At 47.0% G+C, this 22,167-nt stretch overlaps 1 protein-coding gene across 1 annotated transcript in view; it reads right to left on the bottom strand.

Moving 5' to 3' along the window:
* PLB1 (phospholipase B1) overlaps positions 1 to 22,167 on the bottom strand; it is a 126,983-nt gene that overhangs the window by 60,740 nt on the left and 44,076 nt on the right. The window contains exons 16-21 of the mRNA XM_008517767.2: positions 16,557 to 16,628; positions 16,044 to 16,118; positions 13,888 to 13,951; positions 6,475 to 6,533; positions 4,376 to 4,449; positions 2,827 to 2,870 (exon numbers count right to left, since the gene is read on the bottom strand). Of these exons, the coding sequence (XP_008515989.2) occupies positions 2,827 to 2,870; positions 4,376 to 4,449; positions 6,475 to 6,533; positions 13,888 to 13,951; positions 16,044 to 16,118; positions 16,557 to 16,628 (388 nt within the window). The remainder of the gene's footprint in view (positions 1 to 2,826; positions 2,871 to 4,375; positions 4,450 to 6,474; positions 6,534 to 13,887; positions 13,952 to 16,043; positions 16,119 to 16,556; positions 16,629 to 22,167) is intronic.

Consider the following 22,167-nt stretch of genomic DNA (forward strand, 5'->3'; position numbering starts at 1 on the left):
CCTTTAAAGCTCACTAGTGTTTAATTTTGTCCAACGTATTTTTTCTTATGTCACTTGTGCTTTTGGTGTCACATCTTAGGAGGCTTTGTTTAACCCAAGGTCATGAAGATTTGCTCCTATATTTTCTTTTAAGGGTGAGTTTTAGGTTTTAACTTTAGGTCTGTGATCTATTTTGAGTTAATTTTTATATATGGTATGAAGGAGGAGTCCAACTTTATTCTTTTGCATGCGGCTATCCAGTTATCCCAGGAACATTTATTGAAAGGACTATTCTTTCTCCACTGAATGGTCTTGGTGCCCATGTTGAAAATGAGTTAACCATAAATATGAGGATCTATTTGTAGATTCTCAATTCTATTCCATTAATCTATGTGGGCTATCCTAATGCCAAAACATGCCATCTTGATTGCTGTAGCTTTATAGGAAGTTTGGAAATTGGGGAGTGTGAGGCCCCTGAATTTGTTCTTTTTCAAGATTGTTTGCCTAGTCTGAGTCCCTTGAATTTCCACATGAATTTTAGAGTCAGCTTGTCAATTTCTACAAAGCAGCCGGCTAGAATTTTGATAGGGATTACTTTGAATCTGTAGATTAATTTTTTGGGGGGGGGGCGGATATTGCCATCTTAACAATATTAAATCTTCTGATCCACGAATGTGGGATGTCTTTCCATTTATGTAGGTCTTCTTAAATTTATTTCAGCCATGTTTTGTGATCTTAAGAGGATAAAAGATGCACTTATTTTGTTAAATTTATTCCTAAGTACTTTTTTTATGCTATCGTACATGGAATTGTTTTCTTAATTTCATTTTTAGGTTGTTAATTGCTAGAGTATAGAAATACAATTGATTTTTGTATATCGATTTTGTGCCCTGCCATCTTGTTGAACTCATTTACTAGTTCTAATAATTTTTAGTGGATTCCTTAGGATTTTCTACATATAAGGTCATGTCTTCTACAAATAGAGGTAGTTTTACTCCTTCATTCCCAATCTTGATGCCTTTTCTTTCCTTTTCTTGTCTAACTGCCCTGACCAGAACCTCCAGTATAACGTTGAGTAAAAGTGGCAAGAGCATCATCCTGATCTCAGGGGAAGGCATTCTGCTTTTCCCATTAAGTGTGATGTTAGCTGAGGGATTTAGTAGATGCCCTCTATCAGAATGAGGAAGTTTCCTTCTATTCCTAGTTTGTTGGGTGTTTTTATTACAAAGAGGTGTCAGATTTTGTAAAATGATTTTTCCAGTCTATTGAGATAATCAGGTTGTATTTGTTCTTTGTTCTATTTGATATAGCGTATTAATTGATTTTTGGATTTTAAACTAACCTTGAATTCCTGGGGTAAATCCCACTTGGTCATAGGGTATAATCCTTTTTATATGTTGCTAGTATTTTGTTGAGGATTTCTGCATTTATATTCAAAAGAGATACTTGTCTGTAGTTTTCTTTCCTTGTGGTATCTTTGTCTTATTTTGGTTTCAGGATAATACTGGCCTCACAGAATGCGTTGGGAAGTATTCTCTCCTCTTCTATTTTTAGGAGGAGTTTGTGAAGAATTGATATTCTTTTCTTTGAATGTTTGATAGAATTCATCAGTGAAACCAGAAAGCCTCGGCTTTATTTGGTGGGATGTCTTAAAATTACTAATTCAATCTCTTTGCTTGTTATAAACCTATTCAGATTTTCTATTTCTTCTTGAATCATTTTCAATAATTTTTGTCTAGGAATTTTTCCATTTCATCTAAGTTATCTGATTTATCGGCATACACTTGTTCATAGTATTCTCTTATAATCCTTTATATTTCTGTAGTAATGTCCCCTCTTTCGTTCCTGATTTTGAGGCTCTCGTCTCCCCCATCCCCCTGGGTCGATATAACTAAAGCTTTGTCAATTTTGTTGATCTTTTCAATCTCATGCATTCTAACACCTTTACCACACTGGATCTACACTTGACTTTTCACTTTTTTACCTCCCCAACTTGGCTGAGAACTCTTGAGAGCAGGGTCAGTATATACCCCAGAGCCTCGCATATGCTCAACAAGTGTTTATGGACTAAATTACAATGGGATAATTACAAGAAAAGTAAATGAGAATGGGACCCATTAAATTCATCTCAGGCAAAACTACTAGCCAGAAGATTTTAACGGAAAAGAATGCAATTGTGACATTTACTGCATGTGTACTTTAAGAACAAGCACTGTGATGTGTATGCACGAAGAAGAATAGCAAGACGAACAAGGCAGGGCCCTTCAGAGAACGTGGGCTTTAAAACTCATTCCAAGCAGGTCCCTTGGTGAACTGATTGAAGGAAAATGTCGGGCCCCAAATATGGCTGGGTTTGCACCGCCTGAGCAAGGTAACGTCATCCCTTACTCCTGTAAGAGCAGCGTTTCGTAGAGCGACACACAGAAACTCAACGCCTTTGTATGCAGTGGTGCCTAATGCAGCCCGTGACCGGATCAATGCCTCCCAGAAAGGTGATGTGCGGAGAACGACAGGCCAAGCAGAGACAGGTGCCCTTCCCTTCTTTCTTGACTCATTTCTTAATAATGACTTGCACTAAGCTTTGGCGTGAGCTCTCCATTCCTTTCTTGCTCTCTTCTTTCGTTGGACACATACAATTTCTCTTAACCCCGCCCCCCCATCCCCCCCACAAAATTCTCCGTGGCTTCAACCTCTCAAGCAGCCGAGCAGGCCACGGCCTCGGAGAAGCAGCGCCCCCTGCCGGCCGCGGCGGTCCTCTGCCGCCCGGTTCCCTGCCACGCCCGCGGCCGCCGCCAGGGGGCGCTGCAGAAATGCGCGGGGCGGGGATGGGGGGGCGCGCGTACTCACTGGGCAGGGTGGTGACGCTGCTCAGGTTCTGGTCGCCGCCGCAGCTGTGGCGGGAAGAAGACAGAAAGTGAAGGTCGACAGTGCCAGCGACGGCGAACACCCAGACACCACCAAGACAGACCTTTCTCCTGCTGAGAAACACCCTGGGGGCTTGGAGCTCGCCCTTTCCTCATTGTTTCAGGAGAAACATGGAAAACAAACCAGCATGCAGCAAGTCCTCTCCCCTCTCCCCACAAACGGCAGCATCCAGCAAGAAGCTGATTTAAACAGTCAGGGCTGACTTGGTTGATTTTTACTTTGACCCTCGGCATGGGGGCAGGGGAACTCAGTGGGCCCCCATCACCCCTGTCTTCCGAAGGACGAGGGACCCCTCCTTGGAGCGGAGCCCAGCCTTGCCCCACTGGCCACTGCGGCTGCGCATCGTCATCGTCTCTGAAGACGGTGAGGGGCTCTGCCCTCATCCTTCTCTTGAGAAAACCCGGTTTCTAAAGGGTGTCTTCTAGAGAGCATCTCATTTTCCCAGCCACTTCTAAAATTCCAAGGAAATCAAAGTTGGATGGGTTTCTAGACATGAAGACATGCAACATTCCAGAGTTCATTGGATTCCCTGCTTTTCCATATGCCCTCATTCTCTGCCAAGTATGTCTGGGAACATTTAGAAGGTTCTCAGAATGTTTGGAGTTTAACTCTGTGCAGCATCGCGAAGGACAATGCTGGGGATTCAACACTCGGGTTCCAGCTGGTGTCAGCGATGCCAGACGCCAGGCCGAGGGAACGCCACACCTGCCCTCTCATGTTTGGTGTGAGCCAGGAGTCAAAGCGCAGAGGTAAAGCAGAGTCCTGCTCCCTGCAGCTTGTGGCGGCCTGGGTTTGATTACAGAGCAGGAGCAAGCCTGCACGAAGCAATGCACCATGGGGGAATGCGCCGGAATAGGGGTCAGGAACCATCTGTTCTACTTCTTGTTCTTTTACCATCTGGCTGTGTGATCTTGGACAGGTTACTTGCCCTCTCTGAGCCTGGCTTTCTCATCTGTAAAATGAAGGCCCTTTAATAATGATGCCAGCTACCATTAATCCTACTTTAGGTCAGGCACCGTGCTGAGTGCTTAAATTGTCTACAATCCTCACAGCAGTGCTCAAGTAGTATTATTATCCCTGAATCAAAGATGAGGAGACAAGTTCAGAGAAGTTAAGTAACTTGCCCAAGGTCACACAGAGGTGGGCAGCTAGGATTCAGACACATCTCTGGTTCTAAAGGCCAGTGCCTCCCTCTGAGATTACTTCCCAGAGGGAGAAATGGAAGCTAGAGAAGCTTTTCCAACCCAAACATTTATGTAGTTTCTCCCCCAAACTCCTACTCAGGTCCCAGTTCTTGTTTGGGGGAATGTAGTGGTTTGGGGACATGGATAAATGTCTTCCTCAATTAAACCTAGAAGTTTCTCATGGAAAAGCTCATCCCTCTGCCAGAGGAGTTGTTATCTATGTGCTCAGGGGTCCCTCCTGCCCTGCGGTGAAGGGGTCTTCAGGGCCTTACCATGCCCTCACTCACCTCCAGGACAGGCCTCGATACTGAGTCAAGACGTCCAGCAAGTTCCCAGGTGTGGACCCGGCCCCGTTAGCTGCCTGAGAGGGAACAGCATGGGGTGAGTGTCCCTTCCCGCCAGCCAGGAGGGCAGCGCTCTCGTCCTGGCTGGGGGGCCTGGGCACTGGAACCTGCAATCTAGAGAGTGCCCTGTCCTAATGTGCATCCTGCCTTTTCAGAGATGTGGGAGCTCTCCTGCTGGGGAGGTTGGAATCCTGGAGCCCTCCCCAGCTTGGCCTCACCTCGAGAAAACCCTGCCACAACCATGACCGAGTGACTCAGGGCTAGCAAAAGTGCTCTGAAAATTAGATTGCTGGGTCCATCTTTCAAAAGTACACATTTCAGGGTCCCATTTTCCTCATTTTAAAAGTTCTTTTCTTTTTTTTTTTTGCTGAGGAAGATTGGCCCTGAGCTAACATCTGTGCCCATCTTCCTCTATTTTGTATGTGGGATGCAGCCACAGCATGGCTGATGAGTAATGTAGGTCCGCACCCAGGATCTGAACCTGTGAACCCTGGGCACCCGAAGTGGAGCGCCAGACTTAACCACTGGGCCAGCTCCTCCTCATTTTTTCTAAGTTGTGAAATATATCATAAAAGGAAGCATAGTGTAATCCTTTTATATTAATATATCTCCATATGTACAATTTAAAAAATAGTAATAAAATGAAATGCCTCGTACCCACCCCTCAGTTGAAGAAAGAGCAGCGTCTTTCAAAACCACAACCTGGACACACTCTGCAGGGGCATGTCCCTTGCCTAAAGCCTGTTCTTTCTGACCAGGGCTGGCCCAAAGGTCATGCTGAAGGCTGGCCTCCAGGCCACCTGGGTGAAGGGCTGGCCTCCATGAAAGGCCCCAGGGTGTGATCCCTGCTCTCTGGTGCCCAGCGCCTCTGCTGCCTGCCTGGTATGTCACACTCAAAATGCAGCCTCCCCAGGAAGTCCTGACCAGCTGTGCTAATTCTCAATGACTCCTTATCCAGAGGGCATCAAGGAGACCTGGGCTTCTGGGAGGGGCGAGGGGGCCACACCCAGCAGGAAGTGGTAGGGATAAGCAGTGCTGAGGACCCGCCTGCCTGCCCTTTCCGGAAGCTTATGAGCAGTAGGGCCTTGGGGTGAAGAGTCGCCAAGAGGTCATGGGGCTACAGTACAAGGATAGACTTAGAGTCGGGACACGTGAGTTCTGGTCCTGGTCTGGCACTGCCAGCTATGCGGCGGTGGGAGCTCACTTCTCCCCCAGCTTCACTTTCTTTGTTGGTTGAGTTTAAGGAGAGTCACACTTGGCAGGATTTTGTCCAGGGGAGGATATCAAGTGAGATAATATCCGTGTGAATAGGCCACATGACATGAGAGTGTCAGCTGGTCTTTAGGGAGGTTCAGCTGGAGGCCCTGAATTCTGCTGACCCAGAGAACCGCAGCTGGACTGTGTGTAATGAGCCGCTACTGAACGGGAGCTTGTGTCTGGGACCCTCTGGGACCCTCCCCCCAGCTCTCTAAGGGCCCCCTTTTGCTTTTCACAGAGGGCTCTTTGCAGGGCCTGAGGCATCACCATGGAGCCGCTGCAGAGATGGGCTGGGATCGTTTTTAGTGGCTGCGTCTCTTCCGCTGACCCCTGTTCCCCCGGCCCCCCAGCACTTGTCCTGACTCATCATCTCTTCGCCCTCCCGTAACTTTCCTGCAGGGACGAACCAAAGTGCCAGATCTGTGAGGAGCCCACGCCTGTGGGTGGAGGGGGAACCTAGTTGCATTCCACCCCCGACAGGCGGTGTGATTTGGTGATTTGAGCTGGGTCCCTTCCACCACAGATGTTCCCTCTGGGGTTCCCCCACTTCCGGCTCTCTCCATGCCCTCGTTGGGAGAGGAATGACGAGGTTAGAATGGAGGTGGGAAAACACGGTGGGCGAGGAATGTGGGATTCCAGCATGGGCAGGGGGGTGGAGAGGGCCTGGGGATCAGGCCTGGAGAGGTGGCAGCCTTTAACGGGAGTGAGATATTCTCTCTCCAGTTCTTATATTAGTCACGGTCTTTGCCTCTCCTGCCCCCGCCTTCTGTAGTCAGGTAACTCACCGTGAGAGAGTCGCCCAGTGCTCCGATTACCTTGATGTCCGCCAGCTTCAGCCTGTGAACTGAGAACACAAGCAGGAGTGAATGGAAGATCAGGGGTCCTAGCTCCTCTGAAAATAAGTGAAGACCTTCCAGAAAAACGGAAAGTTTTTAATAGCAATTCAGCTTTAGACAAAGATGTAAAGAGCCCGTCCTTGTCATAAGGCTCAGCCATAGCAGCCGTGGAGCCTGACAGCGGGGCTGCCCCTTGAGGGGCCTGGACTGGACGCAGGGTTAGGGAGCTGGAAGGTGGACCAGCCTTCAGAGCAGAGTCTGCTGGTGTTTGGTGAAACCTGATGCCACAAGGTGAGCAGTTACTCTCAGGGTGTGAAATAGCTCCCGGCAATGGGATTCGGGAGGAAGGAAGGAATTGCGGTGGAGATGCAACCAATACTTAATCTATTCTAGGATCTGTTGATATTTGGGATAAAATATTATATCATCCTATTAAAAAAATCAGCTCAGTATTTGTAAAGTGAAAAGGGAAATGCTTTTATACTGCTATTTTTTTAAATCAAGGTGAAATTCACGTAACATGAAACTAACCGTTTTAAAGTCAACAATTCCATGGCATTTAGTACCTTCTCAATGTTGTGCAACCATGACCACTGTCTAGTTCCAGAACATTTTCATCATCCCCAGAGGAGACCCATGCCCATGAAGCAGCCACTCCCCACTCCCCTGGGCCCCTCACAACCACTAATCTGCTTTCTGTCATTGGAGTGACCTATTCTGGATATTTCATATAAATGGAATCATATAATACGTGACCTTTTGGGTCTAGCTTGTTCCACTAAGCATATTTTCAAGGTTCATCCATGTTGTATGATGAATCAACACTTCATTCCTTTTTATGGCTGAATAATATTCTATTGTATGGATACATCACGTTTTGTTTATCCATTCATCTGTTGGTGGACATTTGAGTTGTTTCCATCTTTTGGCTATTGTGAATAGTGCTGCTAGGAGCATCACGTACAAATATTTATTTGAATGTCTGTTTTCAGTTATTTTGGGTATATACTGAGGAGAGGAATTGGAGGGCCATATGATAATCCTATGTTTAGCTTTTTGAGGAACTGTTTTCCACAGCCTCATCCTATTTTTCAGCTCTTGAATTTAAGCACAGACTATGACGTAGCTAGGCAGCTGTGTACCCGTGTGACAAACATATTGACCACCAAGCAGTGACTGGATGCTCTGGGGTCTATGTAGTGATGGGAGACGGAGAACTCCCCCAAGAAGCTCACAGCTGATGGAGGAAATGAGAAACTTCCATGCTTGTAATAATTTATAGGCTGAGAACCTCTGAGAGCTATCAAGTGATATGAAATTTGGCAGCTGGAGCGATGAGTGACCCTTAGGGATGTGTCGGGGGGACGGTTCAGAGCAGGCTTCATGGAGAAGGTAGTGTTTGAACTCAGGATATGATGAGATAAGGTTGAAGGAGAGCAAGGCAGGGTGATGGAGAGAAAAGCATAAAGGAGGGGTACCATCTGGTAAACTGTGTGAGCTCTGTAAAACAGCTAGTCATACAGTTTGGCTTAAGTGAAGGGAATAGGAAGGAGACTAACAAAAAATAACATTGGAAAGGTAGGTCGGGGCCACAGGCCTTTTATGCCTGGCTGACAAGTGAGGAGATTAACATGAATATTGCTATATGTTTAATAACTTGCATCCATACACCTGTATAATATCTATCTAACCCTTTAGCTTATACACATATAAAAATGAATCAAAGTGCATTTGGGGACCACATCTAAAATTCCTTATGCCATATGTAGTTCTGTCCCCTCAAATCACAAGCTCACTTCCCGCTCCCTTGGAATACCTTAGTCCCATAGTTATCCTGACTTTGATGTAGCTCCATCTTTACTCAGATGTGCCTTCCATTGTCCCTGATGGTGCGATGCTGAACTAAATTGTCAAATAGCTTTCGTGCCTTGGAAGAAGTCTAATGCAGCATTTGTCCCAGGAGCAACCCACCCCCTCGGGGAGGAAGCCCATCATTTCAGCGGGTCATTGCTTAAGATGGGTAAACTGAATCTTGTCTGCAAGGAGGCTTTCTTGACGGCCATTCTTTGCCAAGTCGCTCTATAAAACATGCAGTGAAACAGAGAACAAGATGCTTTCAACACAACTGGACTACATTTAGCCCATTGTACCCATAAAGCATGGGTGTATAATTACACTTGCGTAGGAAGCTGTATTAACACTCAGTGGAAACAATGTTCAAAGGGACTGGAGATCCAGGTCTCGGCTCCTTCCGTGGAGACATCTTGTCTACCTGACTTCCATGCTGTCTGCAGATGGGGAACTGCCACCCCCACTCAGGATTTGCTCTCATTGGAAAAGTAAAAGTCCCTGACTTTTCCTATGACAGCATGCAAACTTACACATAGTTGTGAGTCTATGTACGCAAAATCTATACATTAGTGGTCCTCAAATTTGAGCATGCATCAAAATCATCTGGAGAGCTTGTTAAAACACAGATGGTTGGTCCCCAGCCTCAGAGTTTCTGATTTAGTAGAACTCGGGCGGGCCCAAGGATATATGTGGTTAGAAGAACAATATCAAATCACAAAGCCAGCTGCACACATTAGCACGCGTCCACGGGGCTGAGCCTGAGAACTTTAAAATGACCTCTTCTCAAAGAAAGCAGGCTGTGGGTAGGAAAAAAAAAAGCCAACAAAACAGAAAATAAGACCTCCTCCCCTCAACTCTAGAGGGTTTATTTTAGCTCCTGGTGATGACAGTCAATCACCATATTCTTGTTGCTGTAATGTGTGATACAGTGAATTCTGCGAACACTAGCTAGCGTGCAAAGGTGAGGGGGAATCTTTGGGGCTGATAAAATATGGAAGAGAGAGACAGATTTGCTTCAAAAGCACATTACAGTTTGATAAAGAGACAGCTGAAACTGGCCATTCTTGTCTCCTAAATTTGTAGTGGACAGAAAGGAAACACACACTCACTTATGTGCATGCATGTCTACATGCATGTGGTGTATATATGTGTAGACAGACAGATTGATGGGGTGGGGGTGCACGGGTTCTCATGTTGGTCATTCTGAAGGATTCCCTGCAAGAGATAATAAGTCAAATGAGCCAAGCCTGGATGGGAGGCATTTGACTTGTCTGGGGTTTTATTAACATAGAGCCCAACACGTTTCATTGGCTTAATATTCTGTAGATCTTGATTTGAGCTTTGTTAATGTCATCATGTATGACAAAGGCACAGCCTCGAAACACAGTAAAGCACTTTAGCAATTTCTCTCCTTGGGGAAAGAACTATTTAGAGATAAGATTAAATTTGTGTGGGCTGATTAGCTAAGCATTATCTGGTACAGACTGTCCACCACCTTGAAAGAAGTCGATAAACACACCATTAACTCATCAAGATTTCTAGAGAAGGGGCCTCTTATCAGAAGCCCATGCAAACTATGATGAAATATCATGAATAGCAAGGAAACAGTAGACTATAGAATTGGGGAAACTGCCCACTATACGTGAAAACTTACACCCAGGAGAAAGACTTGGCACTTTGGAGTTTTGTCTTATGTAACCCAGCAATGTAAACCCCCTGGGGCCTACTGAGAAACAACTTTCTTGCAATAGTCAGCTAGGGCTGCCCAACCCATTTGCTCTCTGGTTTGGGGGGCTCATGTGAAGACTCCTGCAATGGTGGTAAACTGCTGGCACAAGGTTGGAACCTTGTTTCTGCCTTTGAGTCCTTCAATGTGAGTTTATATGAAGAATTCTGTGCCTTGCACATGGTAGGAGCTCAAGAACGGTGTGAAGTTGAATGAAAAGCTAAGTGTGTGCCTCTGTATCAGGTACTTGACAGTTCTCAAAGCTGTGAACCATGGAAACTATGGGGAAGGGAAACACTTATTCATCCAGCCATCTTGGAGTGAGTTTGAACTTGCTCCGTAGGCTGGTCCTGCCTAGGGACAAGCAGGCTGTTACTCCCTGTGCTGAGTCATTACTTCCTGGTCACGGGCTAGGTTAAGTCACAAGACCCATAAGCAAGGGGTGACTATAGAAACAGCTTTGGGATCTACACTGGACATCACACTGCTGGCTCACAATGGAGTGAAACTCCTAATGATCACCCAGTGCTGTAACCTGGGTCTTTTTCAAATCAGCTTTTGAAAAGCTCATTTTAGCTAAATGGGTCAGATAATTGACATCAAGAGCTTAGAAAGGAGTCAATGGCTTCAAATAAATGAATGAGTTTTTCTGATTCATACTATTGGTGTCAGTGGCATATGATTATCTTTGTAGATCCCTATTTTCAACACTATGAATTTTTCCCTCTGCATGGAATTAGCAGCCTGACGTCAAGATAGCCATCTTCAATAGACAGCCCGCCGTGGCCCCTCTGGCTCCTTCTTGCCACTCTTATTTGTACAATGTTACTCCTTTTCTCGCTAGGAAAACCTTAAGTCAGCTGCTAGACCCAATGTATTTTTCTTGGTTATCCCATCTATGTTAGGGACAGGACCATGTAGTAATATAAAATGTTGCAAGTATTTATGAAGTTATAAAGCCCACAGGAGGCAGCACTTGGCAAATTGCATGTGTGCACTGACTGGGAGGAAAAAATTAGAAGCTTTTATTTTATTTTTTGGCTACCAAATACCAATGGTTATAAAAAACCCTATCTATCTCATACCAAAGGCATGGGAGTGAGGCACCAGGGCTGCCAGGGGCCATGGCCTGTTGATGGAGGTACTATCCTGTTTTGAAACATCTTTTGGTTAGCTATGAGTATCTGTGGATTGGCTTGAGAGAAACACCAGAAAAGGGGACTACAAGGAAGGCTTTTTTAAAAAAATAATTATGATGGCAAAATAGTTATTTTATAGATAGTCTTAGTGAAAAATTGTTTTAATGAAAGGCACTTTGGTCTAGTTGGTTTTTCAGATGTTTTTCAACCCTGAGAATTGTTGATTTGGTGAATTAGAATTACTCAATAATTCAGATTAGTTCAGCAGACATGTGCTGAGCCAGCCCTGGGGGCCTAGTGGTTAAGACTCGACGCTTTCACCGCCATGGCCCAGGTTTGTTCCCCGTCAGGGAACCACACCACCCGTCTGTCGGTTGTCGTACTTTGGTGGCTGCATGTTTCTGTGATACCGAAAGCTGTGCCACCGGTATTTCAAATACTAGCAGGGTCACCCATGGTGGACACGTTTCAGCGGAGCATCCAGACTAGGATAAGGGACTTGGCCACCCACTTCCAAAAAAATTGGCCATGAAAACCCTATGAATAGTAGCAGAGCAATGTCTGATATAGCACCGGAAGGTGGAAAGATGGAGCAAAAGACCAGGCAGGGTTCTGCTCTGTTGAACATAAGAGTTGCTGGGAGTCGGAATCAACTCCATGGCACTAACAACAACCATGTGAGTCATTGGTATAAAGATAAGAGTGACCCACTCTTATAACTATGTATCAGATGCCTTCATATTGATTAGAAATAGCAAACACCATCTCCAGAAGAGTGAACGACCTCACAGAAACATGATGATTATCAAGGAAAAATCATAGTGTGGCCTTGTGCTGAGTCATTCTGCCTACCCTTGCTGTCACAAGTATGGTTAAAATGTCCAGTCATAGATCATGCACAGTAATGAAATGTGTTTTTCATTATTGTCCACTTATCTGGGGCCATTTTTCTGAATGACATTTTTCAAGTGAGACTCAGAAGTGCATCTGTGAGTGCTGCCACCCACCTGGAAGCGTGCGTGTCTTGGTCCCACGCCCACTTGGTTGGATCAAGGAGGCCTAAATCTACCCGTCTGCTTATTCTGACAGCTCCTATCACTAGAGTACCTCAGATCTCAAGGTCTTGAGATTTCTTGTGCTTACATCATCATGTGCTGATAAACACAGTAATCTTCAGGGTCAGGGAATAAAGAAGAGGTTCACATTTTATTTGGCTTTCAGATGTTGAGATACGCTCTCATGGATTGGTTGGTTATCATTGTTATGACAGGAACATAATCTAGAGAGATTGCAAAGCGCTTTATAGATCAGCCTTTCAGAATGATAAGATTAAAAAGGGGATGGATATTATTTCACTGTAAAGAGAATGGCTACAAAGACGTTAAGTTCTCTCTCTCTCTCTCTCTTTCTATAGACACGTACATATGTACCTACGTATACCTTTGAGTTTCTGCTGTAGGAGCGCCTACACATGAAGCTAATAATTTGTTTCTGCTGCTCACGTCCTGCTAGTAAACTAAGGACAGGAAGGAGCTCTCACCAAGCATGGGAGGAAAATGTCTGAAGACTGCATGTGTGAGATCTCTATCCCCTTTTTCATGCTGCAACTTAGAGCCAGAGTCAGTTATACAAACAAAGCTTTGGTGAGAAGATTTTGAACTTATTTGCCAGTAATTTGGCTTAATTTGAGGGTGTAGAGCTAGGATGTGTGTGGAGGGGTGGCTAACAGCCAAGGCAATTATTTGCTCTGCTGACACTCAGCAAAAGGAGACCATCCGACTGCAAAGATGTGCATCCCTGGAAGATTCCTTCTAGGCACTGTGACATCCCCAAACTTACTTTTCTCTCCTGGAAGGCACATAGGAGGCATTTGGCAATCACCTAATAAATGCATGATCAAGTGAACAAATCAACGAACACGAGTCACCCTCCAGAACCATGCACGGGCACCCATCACACTGTTGCAGAAATGCTCAGAGCTGATCTTTTGAGTCATGAGGGTCACCATACAGTCCTCCTGTGACCTCCCACGGTTATATGCACACAGCCCTCCAGGCTGGCCCGCCTGGAAGCAGAGGTTCGGCCTTTAGGCAGCCGTTCTTTGGGATGGTGTCCACTTAGAACATTCCAGGAGTCTCATTTTCATGACCCAGCAACAGTCATTTTGGAAATACTGAGAATCAGTGAAAATGACACTTTCCTCAGACAGGGTGCTTTCCTGTTCTGTGTGGTGCTTGAGTGCATTCTGCATATGGGTCTGACGTGGAGTGTGGACTGGTTATTTTTGCTTCCTGCTTAAAGCTAGTTTTGCTTTTTGGAGAACAAATTCACTTCATCAAGATTTAAAGGCAGGGACAGTGACATCAGCTCACTCAACTAACACTGGGCTCCTTGCAGAACATGGTGTGGCACACAGTTAATGCTTAGAAAATGTTTTCTGATAATGATGTATTTTGGTTAAAAAAATAATGAAACACAGGCATGAATTTACAAATGTAAATACAGAGCTACTTCTATTGTCCTTGAAACACCTCTCAGGTATGTCTCGGATTGTGTGGAAAGCCCTTGTCATCTTAAGGTTGCTCCGTACTTTGATGACTTGGGGCCTCAAATGAAATTAACAATTACTTGACTCAAGCCATGTACCTGAGGTGGGAATCGAGTCGGAGGGGTCCTTGTCAGGGCACTCGATTTCCGTTCCTTCTCTCACCTAAAATGAGACACACAAAGAAATAAGGAGAAATGGATCTTGCAATGTAGGAAACTGGGTAAAAAGCGGGGCCTCTATTTTGGAAAATATCACTTAATATAGAAACCAAAGTATCTTTTACGATTTCTTGCTCTCCTTCAACACTCATACCCAAATATCCACGACATCCTTCCCAAATGCTCCCGATCCTGTCCCCTCTCCGGTCGTCCCTCTACCTCAACCTAAGTTCAGGCCTTTGTTCTTTCTTGCCTGGAATATTGCAGGATTCACAGCATCACCGCTGTCAGTCCTGTGGCTTCCTCCCCAGCTTCTGAATCCATCTAGAGGACTCTTTCTCTCTCAACATAATATAACTAGGTCAAATTCTCAACTTGCCCAAATTCTCAGCCAAAAAAGGGATTTTTGTCTGTTTTGTTTATTGTATCTCCAGAGCCTAGAACCGTGCATGGTAGATGCTCATAAATATTTGTTGGTTGAATCAGCACATTTCTAGTCTGTGTTAACATCAGCATACAGTCCACCCTCTTAGTGTGGCCTGAGAGGCCCCCGGACGTTCTGAACCATCAGCCCTTTTCTCTGCTCCCCATACTCTCCATACCTCTATCCTTTGCCTAAGCACTTCCCTCCACTCTCCCTTGCTCTTCCCCTCCCTCCATCTGCCCACACTCCCATCCGCCTGGCTCAACCTTACTTGTCCTTCAAGGCGGAGGCCGTGGGTAGTCTTTGGGAAGCGTTCTCAACTCTCTCCTGTCTGTCAGTTGCTCTTCCTTGGGTGCCCAGAATACCCATGGAAAAGTCAATTACAGCACTTATTACATTGTGCTGTAATCGCTGGTTAACTCCACTAGACCAAGTTCCTTGGGACAAGCAATGTATTTTATTTGTATTTTTATCTCCTATGACTGAGATCTATCCATTGTCCCACCCGCCCATTTAGTCATTCAACAAATAGTGATTAGGGACCTATTCTGAGTCCCTGCCCTCACGGAGCTTGCACTCTAGTAGTACACAGCAGGTATTCAATAAATGTTTCCTGAAGGAACGTATCACTCCTTAGATGATAATAACAGCAACACATACAGGCCTCATGGCACGCCAGATACTATTATACATGCTTTATACTTATTAACTTATTACAATTTAATAGCAACTCCATGAGGTGGGACTATGAATATCACCATTTCCCAGATTAAAAAACCAAGGCAGAGAGGTTAAGTACCTTGCCCACTGACACAGAGCCAGTAAGTGGAAGAATCTGGATTTGAACCCAGAGCCAGTTCTCACTCACTGTGCCATGCTGCCTCTCAGGTGTATCCTCACTGCTGTGATATTAGTTAGAAAGTGTGGCACAAGTTGATAAATCAAGAATCTTTCACGCTGTGTTGCTCAGGCTTTGTGGTAAAGGCCCAGGTCTTCAGCTTTGCCTCTACCCCCTGGAGTAATCTCCCCCCTCTTTTATGCCATAGGGAGGCAGGGATGGCACTAGGACCGAATTTGTCTCTACCCATATCAGTTCCCAGTCCTCTGAGAACGAGGAAATGAGCCTTCAGGAGTTTCTTAGATCCTCAGAGGAAGGCAGGGTGCCCTATCTAACCTTGCCAGAAAGTATCAGAAAAATATTCATGAGATAAGCAATAAGCAAGACGTGAGTAAGTGTGAGGTGGCCTGGGTAGGTGTTGGCCAACTTCTGAGGCCTTTGGGCTCTATGCTGTCTGGTTTGAGGCTTCAACACATTTCTCTGCCTTTTCTTAACTTTCTCTTGGATTAAAGGCTCAGATGAGTTTAAAAGAACTTGTTAGAGATTTCGAAAAGGCCTGAAGAGTCCTGTCTTACATCAAAATAGATGGGGAGCTGGTAGTGCTGAGCACCCCAACACACCCCGTGAAGCAACAGGGTGCTGGTTACCAAGGCTGTTCTAAAGACGGAGCTTCAAGCACCAAGGGGACAGCCACACACTTGGTCCTTCACCCTCCCCAGCCTGCCCACGGGATTCCAGGACGTGAAGAACTGTGTGGAAGTTTCCAAAGACTCAGCAAGAGGATGGCCCCTGGTTCATTTGCATGTTTGTCAATCACAGAAAATCTCTCCATACCTCAAGCCTCTCATGGAGTTTTGGTGACATGGGCAGGTAGTTGCTGTTCCTGTAGGTGAACAGATAGGGATTCTCCTGCAGAGAAAGGTAACGTGTTGTAACCAAGACCCAGAAATCTATATCCTTTCATCCAGCAATGCCTTTGGCCAATTTGGAATATTCATACCTCTCATCCATTTATTTAGCAACATTAATTACACACCTACTACATATTAGGCACCCATCTTCACATTTGGGGCCAGATGAGCTGTGGCTTTGTCCCTACGTCCCTAGGCTACAGGTGTGGAGGGAGGCTCAGTTCTGCTAAAACAGCTTTCCTGGCCCACAGGTGTAAACCTTAGATGTGCCAAGTGTGCAAAGCTGTGCCCAGGCCCAGAAGAACAGCCCCAAGACTCCAATAGGGCTAATGTCTCAGCTGGGGAAGACCGCGCTTCACAGCCAAGCCCACGTGGTGATTCCATCTCTCTCCCCAGTTCAGCAAGCGATTCCCTCCCCTCCCTAGTCCTTGCCTACCTCAGAAGGACATTTCACCGGCCTCCTCTCTTTTGCGCTGAATGGCTCATCTTTCTGTCCTGCTGGCTCCATCTAGAAAAGAAAGTGATCTTTAGAACAGAAAAGCTTGCACAGGTGGCAGCATTCCAGGGTACCACTGAGAAAGAAGCGTTAGCCCAGCATTTCTCAGAGTTTGACTTTGGACCTGCAGCATCAGCATCGCCTGGGAACACATTAGAAATGCAAATTTCCAGCCCCGACCCCAGACCTACTGAGTCAGAAACTCGGGGGTGGGGTCCAGCTCTCTGTTTTAACAAGCCCTCCAGGGGAGTCTGATGCACGCTCTAACTGAGGCCCTCTGCACGAGAGCATCATTGATTCCTAGTCCACCTCCCCTGATGTTTTGGTGGTTGTTAGTGCCATGGAGTGGATTCCGACTCCTAGCGACCTTGCGTACAGCAGAGCAGAACCCTGCCTGGTCTTTCTGTTCCACCCTCTCTCCTTCCAGCGCTTTATTAGACAATGCTCTGCTTCTGTTCATAGGGTTTTCATGGCCAATTTTTTTGGTAGTGGGTGGCCAGGTCCTTCTTCCTAGTCTGTCTTAGTCTGGAAGTTCCGCTGAAACCTGTCCACCACAGGTAACCCTGCATGGTATTTGAAATGCCAGTCCCATAGCTTTCAGCGTCACAGCAACACTCAGCTGCCACTGTATGATAACTGACAGATGGGTGGTGTGGTTTCCTGACCAGGAAATGAACCTGGGCTGTGGAGGGGAGAGTGCCGAATCTTAACCACTAGACACCAGGGCTGGCTTTCCTGAAGTACAGAAGGGGAAACTGAACACCAGAGAGGCTGAGCTGGGACTAGGACAGTGTCCTGGTTCCAACTAAATCTCCCTCAGTGGGTCACCAGCTTCCTGATCATCCAGTGGCCAGTTACTCAGCTTGACTTCTTATCCCCCTCCTGGCTGCCCAGCTGCTGGCTGGCCCACTGATCAAATTTCCCTCAGAGAGGAGAGCAGGGATGGGAGGGAGGGGCAAATACACAGCCCTTGTGTAAAGCTCCCCTTCCCTTTGTGGGTGTGAACCCATGGCTGGTCGGGAGTGAAACCCTCTGTTACCTGGGACCTGCTTAGACAGCCCTAAGTGAAGCCACTTATGGGTCCTGGGTCAAGTCCCATGTCTTAAACTAGGATGCAGGAACAGTGACATGGGACACAGCACAGCCCCCACACACAGACAACTAGAGTGTCCGGTGATTCCGGAATGAGTGACATGGTATCAGCTCTCATAAAGGCAGCTACTTTAGACGATAACTGAAGCCCATCTGGCAACCTAGGCAGAAAGTGTATGGTGCCCCGGCAGATGCTAAACTCAGGTGAAAGCATTGAAGGGAAGATGCAAAAATGAAGGCAGCTGAAGAATTCGATGGGGGAGGGTTTTATTTTAGTTCCTTTTGTGTTTTTAAATATTTATTATGTATATGTGAACACAAAAGAAAAATGCAGTGGCTTTGAGAGATCACAGATTTTCTTGTGCATGTGCCATTTTCCTGCCGCTTGGCACCCTCATGTTTGCTGTCAGTCCTAATGCCCACAGATGCTAGGCTCCCATGGCACCTTGGTCCCTCATGTCCCCTTCCAAGGACCTTGACAGGGGACAACAGGAGGAGGCTCCAGGATGGAGCACCCTGTCTGGCTCCGTGACAGGCTCTGCCATCCTCCACCAGGATTTTAGATTCTTCAGCAATATCTTATCCTGGCATTAGTGCCCAGTAAAGTAGAAGCAAGGAAAGAACTTTACCCTTCTCAGGATTGGCTTTTCAGCCAAATGGACAGCGTCAGATAAGAGGGTGTAATTAACCTTTTGGAAAAGGAGTGGCAACATTTTCGCTTAAGGCCTGGAGGAGGAACTGGGCTCCCCACCTTCTTTCAGTTTTATTCTGATGGTGGACGCTCCTAGAAATGGGAGGTCCCACCAGAATGTTCAGAGCTGCCTGAAAGGGAGCGTTTAGTGGGCCTGGGTTGGTGGCCCCATGTCGTCTGGCCTGCCTTCTTCTCTTCTCCCAATTTTCAAGAATTTAATCAATAATAGGGTCTGGAAAGAAACATTGAAAGAGCAACATCTTAATGGTTCTGGTAGAATGGACATAGCAAGGCCTATTTTTGAAGGACCTCACAGAAGGAAAATTCATAGATTTTCTCAACAAACTCATTAAGAACGTTGTCCTAAATGTCTCTTTATCAGTCACCCACATTTTTTCCTGCTGCCACTAATCCTCTTTACATTCACTCTGACCCTCTGTCCTCATCTATCTTCAGAGAGGATGGAGAATGATGCCACTACTTCAAATGATCCCTCGTGTGTCCCTCCTTCTCCTGCCACCCTGGGCTGCACACAAATGCACGTCCGCTCCAGGGTGGGGATGCCCAGAGCTGGTCTTTGTGCTGACTCGACTTTTCAGTCCTTTAATTGCTGACATCTCCTCTGCACAGCTGCCCTGCCACCCTGAAATTAACTGGACTATGGGAGGGATGACCTTAGACATTCTCTCCGGGGAGCAAATTCCCACTCGAATGTGAGCAATTGCTGAGTGTTCTCATCCTACTCACGGCTCTAGCACCTTGCACAGGGCTTGGCATAAGGTGGGGGTCAGTGATTGCTGGAAGGATCTGGCAATCAAGTTCCCCACAGGTGGGTCTGTTCAAAACTACTGCTGTATAAGAATTATCAGAAATTATTGAGGAAGAGTCAGAAAGGGCCTAGGGAATGAATTATGTCCCCAACACAAAATCCTCCTCAGCTTTGTGCCGGGAGCTCAGCTTCAGTCTGGGGCTCGTTCAGCTGGGATGGTTCCAAGTGTGTTTCAGAAACAGGGTGGTTCACCACCACTGCAGGCGGTGTGTGGGGTCTTCCTTTACTGGCCCTGGGAGCCTAACACACACTTTGAGGCTTGGTCAAGGGAGAGAAGAAGCTGGCATGGCCCCTGCACAGCCTCACCCACCATTGTGTCCTGGAGTGTGGTCAGGAGAGAAGCTGTTGTTAAAAAAAGAAATAACAGGCCCAAAATGGAGTCATGTGACCCCATGACAGCAAACCAAGACTTAATTACAGTTTCAATGCATCCTAGGAATGTGAAGTTTTTAACCGTCAGTCTGAAATGTCCTGATGAGCACTAGTGAGGTGATCTGCATAAAACCCCTGCCTTCCTTTCCCCCTCGAAGAAGGTATCCTGGCCTGAAACAATCCTTTCTTGTCTTTGCTAACAGCTTCCTTACCCCACCCTCCTTTTGCCTATAAAAACCTGCCATTTTGTACGCTTCTTCGGAGCATCCTTCGAATTGCTGGATGGGACGCTGCCCCATTCTTGAATCGTTGACTAAAGCCAATTAAACTTTCAAATTTACTCTGTTGGAATTTTGTTTTTTATCACAGTAGAACCTGGCCCCTGTGGTTGCAGCAATTCTGCTGTCCCCTCTGCTCCCACGCATGAGGGTGGCCCTCTGTTGGGGCTCTGTGTGTCTTTGAATGTGGGCATGGATGGACATATGTGGCTTTTACCTCTGTGGTCTCAGGTAAGCCCAACACAGCAGAGACTCACGGAGGTGGAGGCAGAGGCACGCCCGGCCTCCCTGTGTCCCTGGGAGGACACAGGAGTGAACCCAAGGGTGAGCCGCTCCTGTATTTTCCCAAGGCCCTCTGAGGCTGGCAAGCAGAGAATATGGAGGCCCAGAAAGACCATGGGACTTGCTATTCCATTCCCAATTTCTCATGGATTGACCCGTGCCTGCAGGAGCGGTCCATGTGTTCTGCTGCGCTCACTCTGGAGCTGTGGGATAGTCTGGATTTTGCCCATGAGGAAGCCAGGGGCAGACGCCTCTGGAGAGACCCCTCCCTCCTTGCTGGTCCCACTGCAGGACCCTTGAGGACTCTCACTGGGAAATGACTGGTGGTTGGTTGGGCAGGTAAATGCCCACCCAGGATAGCTGCCTCTTCCTCCTCAGAGCCCCTGTGACACCTACCGTGTCCCAGTCCTTTGGCCTCAAGTGTGACAGCTTCTGTTCCCCTCCGTGCACCTGCCCATCCTCACCCTCAAGTGGGTTAGGGGACACTGTGTGTGCTGTGTGCCCAATGAATGCACAGGACATCACTTGGGCTCAATACAGGCAGTTATCCCTGCTGCCACCACCACCTGTGACAGTCAGTAGCCAGAGGAAAGGAGAAAGAGAGGAAGAGGAGCCCTTTCCCTGGGGTCTGCTCTCTCCAGCGTCCTTCTGTCTGGCGTTCAAAGTGCTTCGTTTGTTCTCGGGGCCTCCTTATCCCCATGTTTCCTCTTGTATCAGACCAGCCTCCTACTGCCCCTTGCTAATGCATTTGGCTCCTTCTTTTCTCCAAGTCCTTTGCTCACAAAGGTCCTTTTGCCAGGGAAGGTCCACCCAACCTCCTCCGACACATCCCACAAAGCCAATTGGAATCCCATCCTCGTGGGGCTCTGACCTCTTGCCCCTGTTGCTTTTGGGTGCACAGTCCAGCACATTATCTTGTTCCTCTAGGTGACTGACCCTTCCACCTACACCCTAAGCTCATAAAACCAGAAGCCATTTGGTGTCTCCTGTATCTTGCTTGGACCTAGCATAGGGCAGAGCATATTGCAGGTGCCCGTGGCTTGCTTGGGAGAAAGCTGATGTAGGAGGAGGGGACAGGTTTGGCTGAGCTGGAATAATCAGCCCTTCCCGCTGGGGGGGGGGGGGGTGGGGGTGAAGGAAGGGCAGCCCCTGCAGGACAGGGCAGGTTCCTTTTCTCTGCCCTTCATAGGTGACCAGCAGAAAAGTGATTTTCTGGGGCAATATCCCACCCAAGGGTCAGGCTCACTAACAAGGGTCCTTGTTCAAAGAAATCCAATGCCTTCTCCAAAGGACAGTGTGATTCCATTGACCTGGCTATCTGGGGCCACTCCCTCCCCGCCCCCCTCCGCCCCCGCTCTCTGCCTTGGCTGGTGAGGGCTGAAAGGCAGCTGCTCATGGTCCTCAACTTAGCGTGTCAATTGAAGGTATGGAGAGAAATTTTTCTAATGCGAGGAAGAAGAAAACCAAGTTTCTGTCACTGGAATTCTAAAAATGGGACAGCTTGGACGGGGATAAAATAAATGGCAAAGTCAGGTCCCTGTCTGGTGCCCTGGAAATGTTCAGAGTTTTGACATTACATTCCATCCACTGACTAACCCCCAGAGCCCTGGGGGACCTTCGGAGTCTGGGAAAGCCTGTCATAGTTGCAGTAAGAAGGGCCAGTACATGCTGAGAACTCACTGTGGGTCAGGAGTGAGCTGCACGCTTGACATGTGTGGGGTCAGGCGTTATGATCTGGTTTTTGCAGAAAGGGAGTAGAGACCCTGAATTCACGCAGCTTGTGAGAAGTGGAATTAGGATTTGAACCCAGGTCTTCATCTCTCTAAAGTCCATCCTCATCCCAGGTACCACCCTGGGCCTTTGAAACCACACGAGGGCACTCGGTGTAAAGTAAGTGAAAGCTGGACCGGAATTGCAATGTGAGCCGGATCACCAGTGCCCCACTCCAAGTGAAGTCTCCCAGATGGACTCCCAGGGAACTTCCCTGCCTCCAGGAAGAGCAGGACT

This window comes from Equus przewalskii, chromosome 14 (assembly GCF_037783145.1).
Source record: "Equus przewalskii isolate Varuska chromosome 14, EquPr2, whole genome shotgun sequence".
Classification (NCBI taxonomy): domain Eukaryota; kingdom Metazoa; phylum Chordata; class Mammalia; order Perissodactyla; family Equidae; genus Equus; species Equus przewalskii.